Source organism: Dysidea avara, chromosome 6, assembly GCF_963678975.1.
Source record: "Dysidea avara chromosome 6, odDysAvar1.4, whole genome shotgun sequence".
In the NCBI taxonomy this organism is placed as follows: domain Eukaryota; kingdom Metazoa; phylum Porifera; class Demospongiae; order Dictyoceratida; family Dysideidae; genus Dysidea; species Dysidea avara.
The window spans coordinates 26,559,381-26,582,635 of record NC_089277.1 but is presented as its reverse complement, the minus strand read 5'-3'; the positions used below and the strand labels follow the sequence as shown (position 1 = coordinate 26,582,635).

At 38.6% G+C, this 23,255-nt stretch overlaps 2 protein-coding genes across 2 annotated transcripts in view; one reads left to right on the top strand and one right to left on the bottom strand.

Annotated features, from left to right (window-relative positions):
* Nucleotides 1-23,255, top strand: part of LOC136257452 (uncharacterized) — a 226,695-nt gene that overhangs the window by 38,678 nt on the left and 164,762 nt on the right. The window lies entirely within an intron of this gene.
* LOC136257682 (cystathionine beta-synthase-like) overlaps nucleotides 3,429-23,255 on the bottom strand; it is a 34,992-nt gene continuing 15,165 nt past the window's right edge. The window contains exons 9-16 of the mRNA XM_066050973.1: nucleotides 22,973-23,050; nucleotides 22,266-22,398; nucleotides 21,482-21,587; nucleotides 13,083-13,154; nucleotides 9,243-9,374; nucleotides 8,992-9,094; nucleotides 4,845-4,920; nucleotides 3,429-3,667 (exon numbers count right to left, since the gene is read on the bottom strand). Coding sequence (XP_065907045.1) covers nucleotides 3,597-3,667; nucleotides 4,845-4,920; nucleotides 8,992-9,094; nucleotides 9,243-9,374; nucleotides 13,083-13,154; nucleotides 21,482-21,587; nucleotides 22,266-22,398; nucleotides 22,973-23,050 — 771 coding nt within the window. The 3' untranslated portion in view covers nucleotides 3,429-3,596. The remainder of the gene's footprint in view (nucleotides 3,668-4,844; nucleotides 4,921-8,991; nucleotides 9,095-9,242; nucleotides 9,375-13,082; nucleotides 13,155-21,481; nucleotides 21,588-22,265; nucleotides 22,399-22,972; nucleotides 23,051-23,255) is intronic.

Here is a 23,255-nt window from a genome sequence, read left to right as displayed (position 1 = left end):
TAGTGCAACCTAATTACATTATTGTGAATAACATTTTCATTCCCATGTCATGCAGTGTTTTAATTTATTGCATCATATTAAAATGCGTGTTGTGGATGTAGGACATGTACCTGTATAACAGTTATAGATAATACACGGCTCGTAAATTAGTTTAACAAGTTTCAGGTTATGTGAGGTGCCAAGATTAATTTGAATGGTCTTGCTGTACAGAAAACTAGTAACTAGAGTACTTTTTTTACAGGTAAGGGTTGAGTATTGCTAAGAGTTTACTCTACTTAAATAAAATAGTTTCTAGCATAACTAGTGACAGTTTCTAGGTGGAGGATCTGAAGCACACAACTCAAAGTAGGTGGGGCGGTATAATAGCTTGAGCATCAGTATGGTTTTAAAGTTTGAAATTGAGAACATGGAAAATGTTTAGCCATCAGTATAATTCTTCCAAATGAAATACAGAAGCCTGTGCTACTTTACTACTAAAAGTAGTGTCATTGTACATGTCAAAATCTGATAATAGAAGCAGTCTTGCAAGGAGTTTCCACGATAGCTTTTTTGAAGACTGCATTCTTTCACAGCTTATTAATAACTATTTTGGTAGATAGTGTATCACTTGTATTTGTGAAAAGTCCCACAGCCAGTATATGTGACTAGATGTACATGGTAGCACAAACAATTGTTGAGAATACAACACAGCTTAATAGCTACATTTAAACTTCTATACTTTTCTTGCTCCACAATAGCTTTGTCTGCTTGCTTTTGTATGAGGCTATTGAATATGTGAAATTGTGAATAGTAATCTGAGGTGCTCCCATTATGTGGACTGGCCTGAGCAAGTGGAATTAGCACAAAATCCACTGTGGTCTCACAAAACGTGTGAATGAGATATTTTCAACCAAAAGTAACTCCATTGAGGCTGGTTTATGGCCTGGATGTGTTGCCCTTCTGTTTCTGAGTGCACACCCACAACTCCATATAGGAATGCTTGTGGTATACAAAAAACCAAGGAACTATTTAAAATGGCCGGTGGGAAAATTTACAGGCAGTTTGCCGTAATTTGGATGACATAAAAGGAACAAGAATAGGGGTATAATAAGTGAAATTTGGAGGTTATACCCCTAGCCTGTAGCTAGTTACGACTACCATATAAGTGTAAATATTTGCGAGACAAAAAATTGTCATTGTGAGACAAAATACCCGCTTGTGTCCTAGTAATTTGGTGAATGACTTATGCTAGCACACATGTTTTGCAGGGTACATAATGAAAGCATGTGTGTAATCCTGGTTTTATTGACATAAATATTCACTCTTGTGTTTGGGATTTTCTCATTCATTTGTACATGATTGATGGTGAACCCCAATTTTGGGAGAAATATACTTGTGTTTAGAACAGCAGAGGGTGAAAATGCCAACAACTTGCAGCATTAGTGCATAGTCAGGAATGGAAAACATGTCTGAGGGCATGTAATCCACTTTGCAAATGCCTATTGACACCCCATGCTGCAGAGAAATGCCTTGCTACTTTAATAGTAGTGATATTTTTGAAGACAAGCATCCCATTTCAGTAAGGCACTCGAATAACTATGTATTTCACATCATTTTAATGTGGTACTATGTTTTAAATTTGCTAAATTGTCAAATTAAAATCACTGCCACTGATATCTGACACTCTCCTGTATGTGTGATTCTTGCACATCCAGTAACATAAAACTGACTTTTTACCTATCCTTTTCTTGTTCGTATATAGCCAATCTAGTTTGTATGCACATCAAGAAGTGTACTCTAATTAAACAGTCGTCTATTTTGTAATTTTTACTTGTATAACTTTCTCTTAGAAAATTTACTACTGGAACTGTAAAACTACAGTTTTATTTGGCTTAAACTAGTTAATTCATGATTGAAAACAAAGAACAGCACAATATTATGGCAAACTTCAAGCAGATTGCAAAGTAATTATAGTATATACACACCAAATGAACATAACATTGAATCCAAAGGTACATACTTCTTTGCTTGTATCAAATTTTGCAAGAAGATTGAGATACTCTGATAAAGCAGTCAGTTCACTCTAATAAAACAGTCATCAAAGGTACAATTAACTGCATTTGCTGTGCTATTGAACTGTGAGAAAAATGCTATCCTACCAGCAAAACATTGAGCATAATATATAATAGGCTAAAAAACCTGACAGCTGAAAAAGTAGGAGGAAACGTGTTGTGTTGTAAAGCCTTAATAAACAAAAATAAATAAACTTAAAAATTTTGCATAAACTAGAATTTGATATGAAGCTCAGTAGTTATGGTTTTGATTGTTTGAGTGTAGACATACATACACAGTGTGAATGGATCAACCTTCTGTATGACTAATTGTTCTATTAGAACAACTCAATTGTGCACTTGTTATACATGTTCGGTTTTAGGCACATAAGTGTGATTTTTGTAGCATACCCCTGGACTGAAAAAAAAACAGAGCTGTTGGCTTGATTCAGTTCTGAGTCCACCTGGGATAATAAGCACTAGTATTCCAGTCAAATTATACAGCATAGACTAAATACTAATACGACTGCATTTCCAGGATAAAGATTTCATTGATGGACTGCTAAGCAACTGTGACCATTTACATGGATACCATACTATACAGTGGACTCCCTCTATTCTGGACACCTGGAACCTTTAGGGGTCCAAATATATGTGCAGTAATATAAATGTGATCATGTCCTGATTGTCATAGTGTCCACATTTCAGGGTGTCCTTGTTGAGGAGTTCTAAATAGTGGATGTACTTAAAAACACCAAAATGTACTACTGCAATAGTCAATCTACGTACAGTACTTACACACCGATTTTATCTTATGTATGTAAGTAGTTTATTCTTTAAGTAGTTTATCATGTAAGCTTAACAAATTATGAATACGATTTTCATTCACAACCCTTAGTTTACATAATATGTAAATGGATTTGTGAAAAGGGTCTTCCACACTCATCCAATGTATAGCAAATTTGATGATTGATAACTATTGTTGACTTCACATTTGGTTGGTTGTGAGCTACAACATATCTTAATGGATGGGTTTAAACGTTAAAACAAGGTATGGTCTTTAACGTTCATAAAATTGAATGTGTGTAGAAGACCCATTTATGCAAATCCAGTCACATATCTAGATTCATCTTACAGTAAGTATGCCTGTAGTTGCAAAAGAATTGGATTACATGTTTACCTTCTATAACATTTGTATAAAGAATATTACATAACACCTTTGATTTGCTGGATTAAGTTTGCTAAAAGTGTTGATGTGTGGCCTATACGTACCTTATCTGACGGCCAGTGCTTCATTAAAAGAATGGACCATGGATTTATGTACATTATGAAAAGTGAAAATCATGTTTTGTTTGCCTTGTTAATCACCACATTGTGCATTGTGCAGATTTTCTTGGCTTAACAGGGCACTACCATGTGTAAATATATGGACATACATTGCTTATCAATGTGATAAGCACAACGTAATGCGCATAAAATAAATAAACAAAATAAAAAAGTCAGTGTTAAATCTAGAGCACTACATCCTAACTGCTAGCTAAACTGTGTAACCATATAATGACAAAGTCATTTCTTGCATGTCTCAGAGTATTCTGCTAGCTCAAACAAAGTGGCAACACCAATAAACTCTTGAGAACCTTCAAAAATGCATCCACAGATATAATTATGTACATACACACATACATTGACGACATGATTATAGCAGTACTGACTACGTACATAGATGATTCCTGCATGTTAGACTTGTATACAGTAACTGTGTTGGTGTATGCACACACATCCCTAAGATAAAAGAACTATGGGACATACAATGTGCTTAAGACATTGTAGCACCCAGAGTAGTTTGAATGCTTCCTATTCTAACTATGTACTGATTTTAATTGATACTTACAATTAAACAGTAAACCATAGCCATTCTCAGCCTCTACAATAGGTATTTCTTTTGAGAGATAACTTGAATTTGGTTCTACTGAATTTCAGCTACCCAGCAAGTGTACAGGTATTAAGGCAAGTCAGACACTTGAGTCTTGTGAAGGTAAATCCAAGACTAGTAACCTGCAGTAGGGCTTTCCAGATCTCACGGAGAGGTCGCAGAACCTGAAGCCCCAACACCACTAAGTGAGACAAGGGCATACCAGGTACCCATTAATTTTACCAGGCCACCAGGTCCCCATTATACAGCTGGGTAGACTGGAGCAATATGAGTAAAATTTCTCGCTCAAGGAAACAACAACAACAATACCAAATTAGCATAACCGCAGGCATTGAACCTGAAACCTTTTGATTTCCAGGATGATGCTCTAGCCACTTGGCTATAATACATACATACGTACATATATACGTAGCACATACATACATACATACATACATACATACATACATACATACATACATACATACATACATACATACATACATACATACATACATACATACATACATACATACATACATACATACATACATACATACATACATACATACATACATACATACATACATATACATGCAACCAAACGATTAAGGCAACACAGAGGAGTATATACATAGCATCAGGAGCACATATAAGGATTGTAGCATTTTCTCTTATTTTTTTAAATGAAGAAGGAATTAAAGAACGTACGTACTGTAGGTGGTAAATGTTGAAGTGTGTACTGTCTGGTTAAGTTTTAATGTAACATAGATGGATGGTACAACCCCAGGTACCAATCTGTATAACTACATATACGAGACTTTTGAGGATACTAATGCACCAAATTCTTCTGAACACTGTAAAAGTTTCATTGTATGATATAACAACACATAAACACATACCAGGTTTCACAACCACAGCATATTCTGATTTAACTACCATATCATATAGTCTCTTCAAAGTAGCAGATTGCTCAACCTATATATAATTTAGAGATGCAGTAATTATTTGGAAATAAAAGCTATGTGATCACTAATTATAAAACTCTAGAAGTTATTCAATGTCCACTAAGATTTAATAACAATAATTAGATCTAGTTACTGATCAATGACCAAGGGATATCATTGTAAATGTACAATCGGATGTGCAAAGGACACACTGTGACACAAAAGTGAAGCTCAGAAGTTACGTGTTTCTCATCTCATACTAAAGAACAGACATAATAATAGATAGCCTGGTATACTAGGAGACAAGTGGAAAAGACAAGGGATCTCCTCAGGTTGAGCTCACTGTTCTTAATCCTATGATTAAGAATGCAGTGGGGAGAAGTAGTGGCTGCTACCTTGGTAAGTTCCCTGGCCTTATGAATCTGTTATCATCCCAGGAAGTTTAGCTGTCACTAAGGCTGTCACCTCAGAACTCAAAAGCAACTGGAGGCTTGTAGTCAGGCAAGCAGTGCATGAGACAGCCTACAGTTGTTCTTTCATTTTTTGGGGAAGTAGGTCCTTTCCTTTTTGTGCCAGATATCCACAAATATTTAGCGATGATAAGTTGTAAGGCTGTGGCCCTCAACATTCAGTGGGATGCACCCACACTTGTGATTGATGATGTAGGGAAGGTGGAGCCCACGTGTAGTTAGCAGCATCAAGACAAGTGGTCCTTAACATTCAGCAGTGGGAGACCACAATTAATATGGTTGGCAGTGGTAGGACAAGTGGTTCATCACATTCATTATGTGGCCCTAACTTGGTAGTTGGAAGAGGAAGCATTTCCCCGAGGAATGTTACTGCAGTCAGCAGATATTCTGCCAGGTTATCACTACTAGATGTGTCCCAGTGAGTGGGGTGCAGAGGTTGACCAAGTCTGGTATGCAAAGTGATGTGTTATTGCACAGAGCAAAAATAACAGAAAGTGAGGCCAGTGAGCAAAAGAGGAATTGACAAGCAGGCAAAGCAGTCACGCGGGCAAAGTAGCCAGTAACTGTGCCCAGTGTAGGGGTGTAGGGACATAATTTGTCAAATCTATGGAGTGGGCAGCAATATATGTACCATATCTCCGTGGTATTGGCTCTCTGGATAAGAAAAGAGAAATGACTCAGACTGTTAATCTAGGCCTAGCACACTCTGTGGCTATAGACAAGTTAAAGAAATCCCTCTGTGAGCAACAGACAGCTTCTCAACAAAGAGGTGGAGGTTTATGCTGGGAGAGGCCCTGCCAACATGCATGGTTAAGAAGACTTTTAGAATATGGCAGAGTTTCTCAAGGACAAAATGGAGGTGGAAAGACATCTACAAGAGAGTAAGGTACTCGGGTGGGTACTGCGAGGCTGGTAGCACTGCTACAGCTTGTACGCAGTGATTATTATGTGCATACATAGTACCGAGATAAAGTATGGGAGTTATGGGCATACCAAGCTACCATACCAAAGAAGAGTGGTAGGTGAGATATATAGGGTTAGTTACTGATTGAGTGTTTGGTAGGTACAGTGTTTAGGCTAGGCAGCAATCCCTGGCATTCACATTAAAGGTATCCAAAAACACTCAACAGCCAGGTATATAATAGCAACTGATAGTGGGCGTCCAGTCCAAAAAGCACAGTACCAGCAATGGAATTATAAAGGAGTACTGTTCTCTGTGATAGCCATCAGTGGGTGATGCATTGAAAGTACCGGCCCTTTGGTCTAGTTTCCCAGTTGGTGAAGCTTGACATCAAAAGTGGGTACCAATTGTCTACTACTGGGAATGTCCTCACGGGATTTGGAATTCATTATAACCTCACAATCTTCACAGCTGTAGTTGATGAATTGCAGTTGATTCTTGAATGATAAGAGGTGCCAAGAATGCTTCACTATTTGGACAAAATCTTATTGTTTGAAGCTCCACGAGGGCTTGGTAGCAAAAATATTTAGTAGGGCAATGGAATGATGCAAGAAGTTGGGAGTCTGATTGCAGACCAGAAAACCTAAGGTTCAGCATCAATGCTATCCTTTGTATGATGTTGTCACCATTAAGATGGAGAACTGGTTGCCTCCAGTAAAGCTACGCCAAAAGAATATGCGCACGGGTAGGAAAGGAGTCTTGTACAAAACAACACTATAAAAAAGATTTATTCATTTTAATGACGAACTTGGTATCCCTGCTGCAAAAAAAAACAAAAAAAAACAGGCAACACATCATTTCTTAAAATAACAATTGTGAGCGAGTCTTAATGATGGGTATAACTAGGTATCTTCATAAGACCACACTGTTAAAATTCAGGAGTGATCGTAACACTTTATGAGTGTCCATGGTAATGTTTAGCTCAACACCCAAGGTGTTATCGAATATCACCTTTTATACTTCTGTACTGTAGCTACATGATATACAGGGGAGTCGTGAGATGCTACTGTATACAGTGAAAGAGAAATCGTGCCCTTCCAGAAAGTGTAGCTATGGGTGTAGCTAATTCAAATTTAATCACAGTATTTTCTGCAGTCCCTAAATTTGATGTTGGTACTTTACTGAGTTTACCACTGTATGGTTACAGGAAGGTAGAAGCCTGTAAATGTGGTGAGTCAGGATCTTGAATTTAAAAGTAATCATGATGATAGTCCTGCAATATTTGGATAGTGGGTAGGAGGTAAGTGTCATTGCGGGAGAACCTACTTCACAAACTCAAACATTGTATTGAACATACCTCAATTCAGCATCTCCAAATACAATAAATGAATGCGTTACAAACTAGTGATGCCATGATATGTGACTGGTCTGGGAAAACCGGTCTTATCTCCCAGGTTTGATTTTCACCATTAACAGAACGTTACATGAATAAACTATCAGATTTCATTACCAAAAATCAGCTAGACTTGAGTGGTCTGCTTTTGCTAGCTGCCTTTCCCAAGCACAGTGGCAATCTGCACGAGCGGTATGGGACCCTAATGGAGCTCTGGCCAGCCTGTGGTTGGCTGCATGTGGTTGTACAGCACAGTGGTGTTGAATAAAGACCTGTGCTATAAATGTGCCTTCGTTTTAGCCAGTTTTGAGACCTGAATGGCTCATAACTTTGCCTATGCCTTCCTTTTAATTTTTTAACAGCCTCTTGCCCTCCTTCTGGGCCCTGCCTCCCTCCCTTTTTGGAGCCCACCTGATACAGTCAACCTCGGTTTAAAAACTGGCAGAAAACTTAGTTGTTGGCTACTTGCACAGTGAATGCTCTGAAAGGTAAAGAATGTGTGAAAAGTTGGTAAACATAGCTTCAACATACTAGATACTTAAAACTGACATTTCTCAATACTTTTAAATAGGCGATAAGACCAATTTTCCCAGATTGGGGGTCAAATATGAATATATGTCATGATATCGTGGGACGTATCAGTATCATAATAGTCAGAATAATATTGTGACTATTATGATACTGATACGTCCCACGATATCATGATATATATTCTTATCGGTCTTATCAAAATTTCTTTTATTACATTCCAATTATACCCTATTATACCCTATTATACCCCAAACAGAAAATTGAATCTTGACTGCTCTATTAGAGTATCTAATACATCTGTGAACGTTCTATCAACATGGCTGTGGTGACTGTTCTGATAGACAATCTCTTCTATCTTCAGCCACTCTGCCCTTACACACAGTAGTGTTTTGTATGGCCAAGACAGCCATCATGGGTATATTGATTATTGACAGTAGAAAAAACATCCTTAATATAATATATTAAGGATGTTTTTTCTACTGTCAATAATCAATATACCCATGATGGCTGTCTTGGCCATACAAAACACTACTGTGTGTAAGGGCAGAGTGGCTGAAGATAGAAGAGATTGTCTATCAGAACAGTCACCACAGCCATGTTGATAGAACGTTCACAGATGTATTAGATACTCTAATAAAGCAGTCAAGATTCAATTTTCTGTTTGGGGTATAATAGGGTATAATTGGAATGTAATAAAAGAAATTTTGGAGCAATTCTCAAAGTCATAACAGGGGGTATTGAAAGCACAATGGGCTTAGGCCTAGTGTTAATACTTGATAAAGAAATACACTATGTGAGCATCCTCACTTTTTTGTACTGTCGAGTACGCTGAACTGTATCTTCACTGGAACACTTTCCGGTAAACAATTTTTGGACAATATCACTTAGCTTGGCAATTCCTAGTACAATCCTATAGTGGAATAACAAATCACTAACACTAATGTATTCAACATGTGTATCTTCACACACACACGCAAGCATGCACGTACGCATGCACGCACGCACGCACACACACACGCACGCACACACACACACTTAGAAGGTATAACATTACTTACCTATCATCAGACACAATTGGCACTTCAGTCAAAGATTCTGCCTTCATGTAACTAACGGCTTGTGAGCAAGTAGTGTCAGGAGAGATGTGAGAATCACGTAACTTCAACTCTGTCAGTGGCTTATCCCACCACCTGCAGTAAGTAAATAAGAAGAGAGACAGTAAAGACTGACTGACAACATTTGGAGGAATAAAACACCCTCCTAGTGCAGGGATTATGTGCCACTACAACTTTTCCTGGACATTATGATGCTATAGTAACTTAATTTGGCAAATGGTTGACTGTAATAAACTTCAGAGTCAGATTACACACTAGGAGGGAGTTTTAAAGAAAGTTGAGGTGTACTTAGGTTGGAGGATGATGGGTACAAAAAGGTTGATTAATGTAAACTTTTGTAATGGGTGTCTATCAGGGATCAGGATTTAAAAACCACAAGCAATATCAATAATTACCAAGGTAAATGCTTGGTAACTACTGATGCCAAAGGTACTAAATTCCTTGCAGGTCTAGTGTCTGTGTATGTATAGGCATATGTACAATTATTATGTATCTGCAGTCAGCTCTTCAGTTATATACATACATGCCAAAATGATTTCCCGATAGGATTACATTTGTTTGAATAGCTAGCTTCTTTGTGATCTCGATGCCAACAATTAAATGTTTAACTGATAGTGATTCAAGCATGAGAGTGCATGCAAATATGATAAAAGCAACAACCCAATTGTTACCTGCGTCTGCAACGCAATTGGAGTAAAATAGCCAACGCGACGTAAATAACATCACTGTAACCATACATCACTTTCTTTAATAATGATCAACATTCCTTCACAACTATTTCTTTGCAATATAAAGGTTCACCCCGAAGAAATGGAAATCTGATACTGAGTGGCAAAAGTATAGATTAAACTGCAATTACGATTATAGTTATAAGTATACACAAGAGAAATAATATACTGGTGTATCACCTTAATGTCGTGCATGCAGCTAGGCAAAGTGAGTATAAATCATACACACTAACATACATGCACACATGTACACACACGTACACACAAAGACACACACATACAACACACACTGCATATAACACATGCTGCACACACACACACACACACACACACACACACACACACACACACACACACACACACACACACAACACACACAAAGCCTTCAGCTGCCGCTACACAGTCACACTGCTCAGTGGCCAGCATTGGGGCACCTGTACACTACTCAGGTGCTATGAGTCAGCACAAGCATGCCCTCCTGGGGAAGGAAAGTCCCACCAGGACCTTCAACTGCTATATGAGACACGGAGAGTTGAGCATTTGCTTCCCTAGTTTATACCAGATACCCATTAGTGTTACAACTGGGTGGGCTGCTTCCCCAGTTGACACCAGACCATCATGTCCCCATTTTAACAGCTGGGTAGATACACACACACACACAAACACACACACACACAAACACACACACACACACACACATACACACACTACACAAAAATAATACAGACACACATATCAAGGGCATAGCTAGAAACATTTACTGTAGAATATGAGATATGACTGCTCTATTGGAGTCAACAGTGTCTGACTGCTCTATTGGAGTATCTTTTCAGTGCTAAGAACTTTGATATAAAGTATTACTTTAGCTGTATTGTAATTGCTTTGTGTTGTTAAGTGTCAGGAGTTGTTGCTTAACTGGAGGATAAGGCCACTCCAATTAGTAATTATGTTTCTGGCCCACCGCCCGCATCTGTTTTTGGAGAATGTAAAATTTCAGAAATACATGGGGAAAATGCCCGCATCAGATTTTTTTAAAAGCCAGATTTTAGAAACAAATATTGGGCTGCAACAAAGGTGCTAACTTAAGTATAATAATTTGCCTTTTATTAATGAAAACCTGCAAGAAATGAACATAGTGCATAGTACGGATCGATATACTCTAATAGAACAGTCAGTAAATCACAAAAATACTCTAATTGAGCAGTCACTTCATTGTTGCTTTGTTGCTGAATTCCGCCAGCCCGCACCTAAAACTAAACTTCAAATGACCAGAAACATAAAAACAAATTGGAGTGGCCTAATAGCTACAAGAGAAGCTCTGATGATAATAAGTTTAGTGATAAGTCAGTATAGCTAGTGAATGTCTGGACATTGAAAATAGTGAAGTATCTGCAGGTCTGCAGTGAGGCTGAGGTGAATACCAAACCAGGAAAATATTTCAAAAAGATCGAGATTCTCTAATAGAACTGTCAAGTATGAACAATCCGTGTAAATTAATTTTTCTTACCCTGGCACGACTACCTCCAAGTCGCTTGTCAGGAAGATGCTGGATGCTGCTGCCTGTAAAAGCATTTCTTCCTCTCAGAGAATTTTCTTAGCAAGAACATGCAAACAGTTACTTAATTAACTGTATTTGTTATTGTTATAATCTACTTTACCAGTTAGGCACTGGAGGGTGTACACAGCTGGCAGAGCCTGTTCAAGGTGTTTGCCCATAGCCTAGGAGCCTAATCGAAAATTTTATAGATAGTTTATTTTTGTAAGTACACCTTCCCTACCATTCCCATGCAAGTTCCTTTTGTGGTCCCGTTTGGTCACATGTGTCCGAGGATTTACCTGCCTTTATTTATGTATACTTTCTGCATCATTTAATAATGATGGTTCTTTCTTCTCTAATAGAACAGCCATCGAATGCAACAGAGAGAATGAGAACCATTAAGTGTTTACCCCAAGAGGCTAATATGTTCTTGGCATAGTGATGCAAATACAAGTTGCATAATATTATACTGAGCAGTTGCTGTCTTTTGAATACCAATTGCTAAAACTCAGAAGATCTATCATTATTATTTTTATCAATAATTATTTGCATAAAAACTACAAAGATATTAGACAATAAATGTCCATATCTTCTAAGGGACTATAGATTTGCCCCCAGATCCCTTGCTCTAAAATGCCTACAAACTCTGGAGCACATCCCAATTTCAAGCTATTGCTAATTTCTGTATGTTGGAGTTGAAGTGACACTTTTCATTCACATTCTATCATATGAAGAACTTCTCTTATTTAGAAAAAACACAAAATAAAAGCATAATGCATTTCTGAAAAACATAAAAACAAGCATAACAGGCAGAAAATTGGGGAAATGCCAAAAAGCATAATAGGCAAATTTTGGAGCATAATAGACTCAAGCCTACTTTGTATGCACGTATGTAGTGAAGAAAGATGACACAAGGAAACACTTAAATAGAAATCGATTCCCCTATTCATGGAGAACATGATGGTGCAAATCCCATGTGTCATAGTGTTTTTACTGTTTTAGTAAGTGTCTGTAATTTTTCCTATACTTGCTGTACAAATTGATCTTTCTGTTGTAGCTACTTTATAGATATGAGGCAATTACTAGAGCATACACTTGGATAAGTAGGTTATAAGCATACGATTCGAAAACGTCCAATTGTGTTGAGTTTTTCAGATCTGGTCACATATACATAGTTAACAATTAACAATGTACGTCACCTAAAAAAATTGCAGGAGTTTTATCTACAATCAGCCTTAGATATCATTTTGGGTTGCAAGACTTTTAGCTAACTAATCGTTGGTGTTTTCTGTTTTGTGAACTGTACTAGTTGGTGATGAGAGTTAACAGTTGTTCATGCAGTGTAAAGCTAATTCCAACAACACATGCACACATACACACAGACAAGCACAAGCACACACACATACACACAGACAAGCACACAAACATAAACACTCATACAACCACACAGACATACACACACGCATGTGTGCACATACATGCATGCACATTGTTTGTAAATAATGCGTTCATACATACCACTGCCTGTCAGCAGCAGGAGGATCCATAAATCCATGTTCAATCATCCAGTCATCACTGGCAAATCTTGACCTACAGTATAGTACAAAACAGAAAGAAATAATGTTGTGAACTACAGTCAACTGTAGATCAATTTTCAACAAAACAACTAAACTAAAGGAGAATAACAAGCCTACAGAACATGCACTCTATTTCCTGTGAGTATATACAAAAGGTATGAGCCTGAACAAACACTGTAGAGAACTGACTATATAACGCGTATTATTTAGAATTAGTGTGTAATATTTAGGATGTACTACATAATTTTATTGATCATGTGATAATATTGTGGCATGTGTTGAGCTGAGCGGAATCCGTCGACATCACGGCAATCCGGGCTAGTTCCTACTCCTTGTGGTTCTGATCGTAAACATCCCCACATTAGTTTGGTGCTGTGGACCAGCAGAACTGATTTGCTTCAAACCTACAGACTCAAGACTCTACCCGGACTTTACTTCACCGTTCACCCCCAGAAGTTGTGGTACTGTGGCAGACTGCCAAGCAGTTAACGGTACCTCTTAAGGCAAGCTTCATTCACTGTCAGTACTGTTTTTGTTCCTACCATTTTTTAGCGAATCATTCTGATTGAGGACCTAACATGCCTTTACGTTTCCTGGAAGGCCTACAAGTCACACGTCAAAAGACTGTACCACAAGATTGACGATTTGTTCAAGGCTGAGATCGACGATTACACTATCACAACCCTGGCTACCACGATCGAACAACTTGACAGCAAGAAGACTAAGATTGCTCAGTTAGACAAACAGATTGTTACGCTGATACAGGACCGTGAAGACCTCACTACAACTATGATCAATGCTGGAGAGCTTGAGAACTCAATCACAGAGAAGATAGCTAAGGTGTAAAGGTTTATAGAATTAAATAAAGACACTATGAAGCCCCACCACTCAGCCATCAACATGCAGAGATGGGTCCACTACAATTAAGTTCACATGTGCAGCCTATGAATTCAGCCACTACACTATCACTAGACACTAGTCCACTGTCAGACTGTGCACACCAGAGTGTATCAACTATTGTTAGTAGCAATACAATAATATTATCATCCATTGTTACTTTAGAAACTCAACCAATAGTAAGCAGCAATGCCACAGTCACTACAGTTCCACTTACCACCCCATCTCTAGTGCCTGCTACAATCAACACAGTAAATGTTAATTGTGGACCACTCCCAATCCTACTAGTGACCAACTTTACAAGTGCAGCAAGCCTTTCAAGTGCTTCTAGCTCTATTGTAACCCCAGAACAAAGAAGCCATGTTCATGCTTCCTCACAATCAGCTAACAGTCGTCTCTTTAAGCTCACACTGCCTACATTCTCTGGAGACTCCTAAAACTAGCAAACTTTCTGGGACTCTTTCAATGCAGCAGTGCACACAAACCCAGCCTTAGGTGGTATACAGATGTGTAACTACTTAAGAGCCCAGTTACAAGGAGATGCCGCAAGAGCCATAGCAAATCTTCCACTTACAGAATTGAACTACCAGCATTCAGTTGCACTACTCGAGAAAGATTTGGACAACCCTACAAACTGATTAATACACACATGCAAGTCTTGCTAGATACGCCCAATGCTACTGCAAGTCTTACCAGCCTTGATTGTTTTACAACACAGTCGCAACACATACAAGAACACTTACTTCCTTGGGGAAATCGAAGGAGTCATAATTTATGGTGATATAATGGTGTCAGTTATATTGAAGAAGCTCCCTGCAGAAATAAGAAAAAATCTAGCACGAGAGCAGGCCAGCACAGAGTGGACCGTTGATGAGCTGATGACAGCTATTTTGAAGGAAATCAGAGTCCTCGGATCTGGTTACCAACTGACAGACCTACACGCTCCCTCTAGAAGCACAGCTGCATTTTATGTTGGATCTAAGAACAACCCAGGATCTCACACAGGTTCTAAGGAAAGTATAGTTTGCACTTTTTGTAAGGGCCCACATCCTTCACGACGATCACAGACCACCCAGCACAAATTGACTTAGTGAAGAAGGAAAACTTGTGTTTTAACTGTTTGGGCCATCACAAGATGTCTCAATGTACATCAAGGTTCCGCTGCAAAAAATGCAAGAAACGACATCATACTAGTCTGTGCAACAGTGAGCCACCCAAACTCAATGAAGGTAGAAGCGGTAACCAAGGTGGCACGTCAACTGACATTCAAGTTGCTCCCGTCACATCAACAGCTGGTTTACTTACTTCAACACTTAATAGCCACTCCCACAACAACCACACCTGTTTACTGAAGACAGCCATTGCTCTTGTCATTGCTGGATCCATAAGGACACAAGCCAATATTCTATTCGATGAAGTAGCTCAATGCTCATTTATTTCTGTCGAAATGGCTGCTGAATTGTGCATCCAGCCAGCTGTAACACAAGGAATGGCACTAGCATCCTTTGAAACTACTACAGCTTTGTATCAAGAGCTCGGTGTGGCAACCATGGACATAAAGACAATATCAGGTGAACTCATTCCAGTATCAGTTCCAGTTATACCATCCATAGCAGTTCCTATCCAAAGCTTGATCAACTCTTCAGTCAGAAACATGTCATACTTACAAGGTCTCAAGCTTGCACATCCAGTAACCTCTGACCATCAATTCAAAATCTCCATCCTTATTGGGACAGACTATTATTGGACATTCATTCAAGATCACATAGTCAGAGGAGACGGACCCACAGCTCAGCTATCCAAGTTGGGCTACTTATTGTCAGGACCAGTACCTTCTCCACTTCTAGAATCAACATCATCAGTTCTATTACAACTCACCTCAACAGTACCTGATCCAGAAGCACCGGACCTAGAACAATTTTGGTCTGTTGAAGCAGTTGGCACTATATACCAGTGATAAGTCACCTGACTTACCATTCCTTCAGACATACCAAGAAACTTGTGTTCATCAGTCACCAACAGGAATGTACATTGCAAAATTTCCTTGGAAGAAAGACAGACTGTGCTTACCATCAAATTATGCAGAAGAGAACCACCAATTTGCTTAACAAGCTAAGGCGTACTCCAGAATTCTTGAAGCTCTATGACAACATAATATAGGAACAAGAGGAACGTGGATTTATTGAGAGGGTTAATGATCACAGTACCAACAATGCGCACTACTTACCACATCATTCCGTGAAGAACGACTCCACCACAACACCTATTCATATTGTGTACGACTGTAGTTGTCGAGAACATGCAAACTCTCCTAGTCTCAATGACTGTTGATGGTGGGACCTCCATTCCTAAATAACTTTTTACTCAGATTTCGTGATCATAATTATTCACTTTCTACAGATATTGAGAAAACCTTTTTACATGTTCAGTTACACAGCAATGACAGGACCTTTACTCACTACTTATGGCCAACACTACCAGATAAACCCAACAGCAAGCTTCAAGCATACCGCTTTGCAGTTGTACCGTTTGGCTCCTGTAGTTCACCCTTCATGCTGGCTGCTGTTCTTAATCTACATCTGAACAAGACACCTTCACCCATAGTTGATGATATGAAAGAGAATATCTATGTAGATAAAATTCTGTCAGGCTGTGACACAGAGGAGGAAATAATGCAGTATTGAGCAATCATGGATAAGGCCAAGTTTAATCTGAGATCGAGGTCCTCCAACAGTCATCACCTCCAACAACTTGTTGCCGAAGAAAGACAGGGGACCCTAACACAACAGTTGGCATCTTGGGACTACATTGGAATACAGCAACTGACACTTTGTTCCTCTCTCCGAAGTAGTTATCCACCAACACGACTCTGCTTACCAAGAGAGATGTATTACAAACGTCTTCACAGATCTATGATCTGCTAGGATGGGCAACACCAATTACCAAAAGGCTAAGATCCTACTTTAAGATATTTGGCAAAGCAAGCTCTCTTGGGATGAGCCTCTACCAACTGATATCAGAGACAGGTGGATTGGTATCCTCGCTGATTTGCTTGAACTACCCAAGTTAACAATGCCAAGACCCTACTTCACATCATCCAGGAAGTGGTACAATACTTGTAACATGTATGTTTTTCAGATGCCAGTACCAAAGCCTATGGTGCAGTGGTGTACATGTGCCAGCAGGACCAGGTCTGTCTAGTGATGTCCAAAAACCGAGTTGCTCCTACCAAGAGTATCACACTACCTAAACTAGAGTTAATGGCTGCAGTCATGGCTTCACAATTAGCTAACTTTGTCAAATCTTTGCTGCTCAATTACGATTTATCTACCAATACTCACCTGTGGACTGACAGCCAAATTGTGTTATATTGGACTTACAAACAGACTAGCTCAAAGCCATTTATCAATCATCGTGTCACTGAAATCATCAAGTCCTTCCCACCTACTATGTGGTCATTTACTCCAACATCAGACAACCCACCTGACCTACTTACAAGAGGCATATCAGCCCAGCAGTTACTTTCTTCACAGTTGTGGTCTCAAGGTCCCCACTGGTTGCTATCAGAATCTGACTGGCCCAAGTGGTTGCCAATAGGTATCCTACACAATAACATTGCAGAAGCCGAGGAGGAGATAGAGCAGATCACTACACCAGAAGAGGACACCAGTATTGCTACAGGTATTTCTAATGTTGCACTATCACACATTATAGTAACATCAACAAGTTGTTAGCCGTAACTGCATATGTTTTGAGGTTCACTCATAATTTGTCTCAGCAACACACTAGGACCTTTGAGTGTTTCTGAATTGCAGACAGCCAAGAAACTCTGGATCTTGAGTAGCTAACACTCATGTTTCAAGGAGTAACTCTCCTACTTGATGAAGAAGAGTAAGCATCACTGTCCCACGCTGGTTAAACAGCTTAGATTATTCCTGGACAAGAGTAACCTCATAAGATGTGGAGGCAGAATTGACAATGCCCCTGTAACCGATGCTGCCAAAGTTCCACTTTTGAAAGCATGTACTGACTGACATGTTAATCCAACAAACACATAAGAAGCTTCACCATGCTGGAGTTGGTGCCATTGTAACTGCATTGAGGCAAACCTTTTGGATTCCTGCTATCCGACAACGTGTCAAGAAGCAGCTATGCCAGTGTGTTATATGTAATAAGCTCATGGGTAAACCTTACCAAGCTCCAGACCCTCCGCCCTTACGAAGAATGGGTGTTGAAGCATCCCAGCCATCTAAAGTCACAAGAGTTGACTTTACTGGGGCACTGTATGTAAGGGACACAACAGGGAGAAAGAAAAGTCTATGTATGCCTGTTTACCTGTGCCTGTACTAGGGCAGTTCATTTAGAAATTGTGCATGACTTCACTGTGGAAAGTTTTTTGCTTGCATTTTGTAGGTTCTCAAGCTGTAAGTCTCTCCCAACCCAGATGACATCAGACAATGCCTCTACTTATCTTGCTGCTGCGGAGGAAATAAAGGAACTGTTTGAGTCTGATGATCTGAAAGAAGCTTTGGGACATCAACATGTTACATGGAGTTTTATACCCAAATGGGCTCCGAGGTAAAGGGGTTTCTGGGAGTGCCTTATAGGACTCACAAAGCAGGCAGTAAAGAAAACCCTTGGGAGAACATTTGTATCACTACAAATTCTAGAGACAGTTGTTGTTGAGATAGAAGGCATGCTTAATGATTGGCCACTCACTTATGTGTCTACTGATATTTCTGACCCTGAACCACTTACTCCGGCCCATCTCATGTATGGTAGAAGAATTGTGTCTGTTCCACACCCTATTAATGACCCTGAGGAGAATACTGACCCATCTTACTTGAGTGACAGAGATAAGAGGAAGACTGTAAACAAACATTTGAGACTTATTCAACAGTTCTGGCTTCATTGGAAAGGGAATACTTAACTGCACTTGGAGAATTTCACAAGGCTTCCCTTTGGAAGTTGTCAGCAGTGCAGATAATACCTTAACTACAAAGACTGGAGATAATAGTTTAACTACAGAGAGTGCGGAGAATAGTTCACCTAGAGTGAGTGCAGAACAGCAATAACAGAACTACTGATAATTGCAGTGATAATCCAGTTCACCCAAGATCAAAGAGAACAGCTGCTACTAGAGCTATGAAGAGAATCTCAGAGTGGATTAATACTCTATGGCACCCCCCGGAGGAAATGTAGAGAACAGACTATATAACGCGTATTATTTAGAATCAGTGTGTAATATTTAGGATGTATTATGTACAGTAACATTATTGATCACGTCACAATAATTATTGTGACATGTGTTGTATATGTTCGAGCAGAGCGAAATCCGTCGACATCACAGCAATCTGGGCTAGTTCCTGCTCCTTGCGGTCCTGATCGCGTACGTCCCCACAAACATTATTTAATTTGATCTTAAATAGTTTATTCTTATGTTTTGATGGATGTTCAAATGCTGGTTATACCCACTTGGTAAACAAAAATATTCATAGTCTGTATGAACGCATCACAAACATTAGGGCTGAAACAATTATGGTTTTTTAGTATTTCACTACTCTCTAGAGTTAACAATTGAGTACTCACAAATACTAGTTACTTCTAGTCGTGCCCATGTGACATGTTTTTTATACTTACTTTAAGCAATTTACAGTTTTCCCAAGTAGCAACAATGATACACACACTGTATTAAAGCACTGATGTTTGCGTTTCCCTGACAAGAAATTATGTCAATCAAACTCTATAGCCTTCATTGTGTCACTCCCTGATGGAAAATGCATCATGTGAGCTGGGTCATGTGATCTTAACGAGTATTCAAGCACCAGTTTTACAATCTGAGTACTAAAATCTGTAACAAGTGTTTGAATATTTGCAGTATTTGTTTCTGCCCTAGTAAACATATGCTATACTGCATAACAGCTGACAATAATGGCAAGGTTTACATGTACTGTTAGAGATATGTGCATTACGTCAAACCAATTATTTCCCAGCCATATATGCGACCAAAAATGTGGAGAGTAGGCAAATGGCTAAAATTAATGATGAATTTTTCATTTGAGTGATCTTACAAATGTTCGAGATATGCTTGTTTCCTATTCTTAGGCTAACTCTAGGTATCAATCTATTATGTTGTTTTTTCCTACCTTTTCTATTTCCAGTAATTCTTTTATTTCCACCTACTATGCTCTCAAAAACTTATCTATTTTCCTCAGGATTAGTCCCTGGCAATTGACCATTTCCAACTGACAATTATAATTTTCACTTTGTGGTGACTATTCTAATAGAATATCTTGACTTCCACTTTCTCTGGCCATATTGAGTCAAGAAGCTATAGCATAATTGTTATGTTAATGTGTGTGACTGTTCTATTAGAGTATTTCTAGCAAAATGTGCGAAGTTTATGTTCCCTAGAGTCCACTTAACAAAAATTGCACCTATTTTGCTCACCTTGCTTTTATTATGTTACAAAAAGTTTGGCTGCAAAATTGATGCATCCTAGCTAAATCACATTCAACTGTGAAAAAGATTTAGCAATGGTTGGCTAAACTTGTCTGAAACTAATTACACGCTTGTAGAAGAAATTCAAATACAGGCTTGACTGTACCAAAACAGTACTGTAAGACAACTTGAATGTATTTTTGACAGTCGTTGTCTCTGATAATAATTGAAATAATGTAAACCTTTGGGATTAGTTGAGAACCTTGAAGATCAGTGAATTACTCTAATAGAGCATACACTTTCCTAACAAAATGAACAAAATACTCTAATAGGACAGTTAAAACTTAACTAGCCAATTCATTATATCAACTTATAACAACCCATACTTGTGTTTGAATAAGATACAAAATTGAATTTAGCCTGAGTTGTAGCTACCCCTTATTACATACTGCTATTGGAGTTTCAAACACATGGGTCAATAAGAAGTTATGTTTGGTCAAACATCGACCTTTGGAGGGGCTATAAGATTGGTGTTTTGCAAAGAGAATTGCTGCATGTGTGTTAAAGTAAAATATACTGGGGTTTGGTATTTTGTTAGTTAGGTTTGTATTGTACGCTTTTCAGCATTTTAATTTTGCACCTATAAGACTAATGAGAAATGTAATACAATTTGTGCTATGGAAATTTATAATACTACTCAGTGAGCCAGCCCTATACACATGTGTATCCAAATGTGGGCAAGACTTTTGAAAAGGGAATTTTACTGCAGCTAAATGACTGTTCTATTAGAGTAGTTAATGTTGCCTGACTGCTCTATTAAAGTATATCAATTTTTCTCTCTCTAATTATTGCTCAATAAATGCACTAACTGAAATTTCTAATAATTTGAATTAGAATTGGCAATATTATACTGAGATGCAGCACACGTTCAGTTTACACACTGTGAAATAGGACTTCAACACACAAACGAAATGCCACTTACATACATGCATATACACTTACAGATAGTTTCTAATGGAATCAGGAAGAAGTACTACACATTTCTGTCCAGCCTTGAGGTTCTTGGCAGCCCTTAGAGCCACTGATAATGCAGCTCCACTAGTGCCTCCTGTTAAGAGATGTATGGTAGACAATAAACGATATGTAATGTATGCATTGTACAAAGTCCTTTAGTTATGTGGATGCACTTAGTATGTAATAGTATGCAAATTCTCTCATTAAAATAGCTCATGCATGCACATTACACTGTAGGGACATACTGCATTATATGTATTAATAGCTTAGACACACTAGACAATGAACATATTCAACATGCACACACGCACACACACACGCACACACACACGCACACACACACGCACACACACACGCACACACACACGCACACACACACGCACACACACACGCACGCACCCGCAAACACACACACATGCACACACACACATGTACAGTGCACATCATATTATATGCATAAAAGTGCATATTTGTACTCCATATATACATGCATACTGCACACACTATGATATAAACTACGTGTGTATGTATGCATTTTATAGGGCCACAGGTGTGCAGTAGTGGTATAGCAAACTCCTATAGCCAATTCGATGGAGCTCTCCAGCAAAGCTACACCAGATATATTATACACACAGTGGTCAAAGCTCCATCAAGCCTGCAAACCAGATTGCAACATTGAGATTTAAGTTATGACGTATCCAGCACATTTGGCTACAGGTCTATAAGACCACATTTCCAGACCTAGTACCATATCCATACATACTGTACTTACCACACAACAACCCTTCCTCCTTGATCAACCTTCTTGCACAGTTGAAGGATTCCTTGTCGTCAACCTTGTACCACTCATCTATTACAGAACGATCCAGCACTGTTGGAATAAAGTCATGCCCAGTCCCCTCAATCTAAAACATAAACCAGAACAAGGGAGCATTAGAATGCCTTAATATATGGCATTGAGTCATTTTGATTTTTACTGCATATGTTACTTCAACATACAGTACATCCTCAGCTCACATGACAGTCACATTGTTTATATAATAATTGTGCAAAACCCAACTAGTTTGTATAATTCTGTTTTTGCACTAAAAACATTGGGTGAAGAACATGTGCTATAAATATAAGTTTATGCATGTTTTGTCACTGCAGTAAACAGTGGAAATAAGACTCAAATTGATATACCATCAGATTCAAATCTTCGTGGAGAGTAAGATCATCTTTGTTTCATTTCTGTACCATGAAATAATCATGCGTTATGTGTGTCTGTTTACATTGTGGTAAAGTGCATCTTTATTGTCACTGTTTCTAAGCGTATGTACAATAACACACACACACACACACACACACACACACACACACACACACACACACACACACATACACAACTCCAATATTCACTCAATGTTTTAATCACACAAACTAGGAAGAATTCTATCAAATTGGGCATTGGCTATTCAGTAGCCATATTATATAACCCACCAGATAAGACTTGATTTCAGTTTTGTTTAGTTCTTCTGGTTCAGCCATGAGTGAACCATATGGATCAAATCCGACAATCTGTAGTGGAATATGTAATTCATACATTGCTATATTGTTGAAAAAGCTAACAAATCCAAGATACTTTAGTGTAAAATAATATTTGTGCGATTTACACTGAACAAAATTTATTTTACACTTGGAAATTTTTGACAGCTAACAAAAGCTGGCTGCATGTCACTATGTTTTTAGTAACAACAGGCACATGATAGTGTGTTTGTACAAT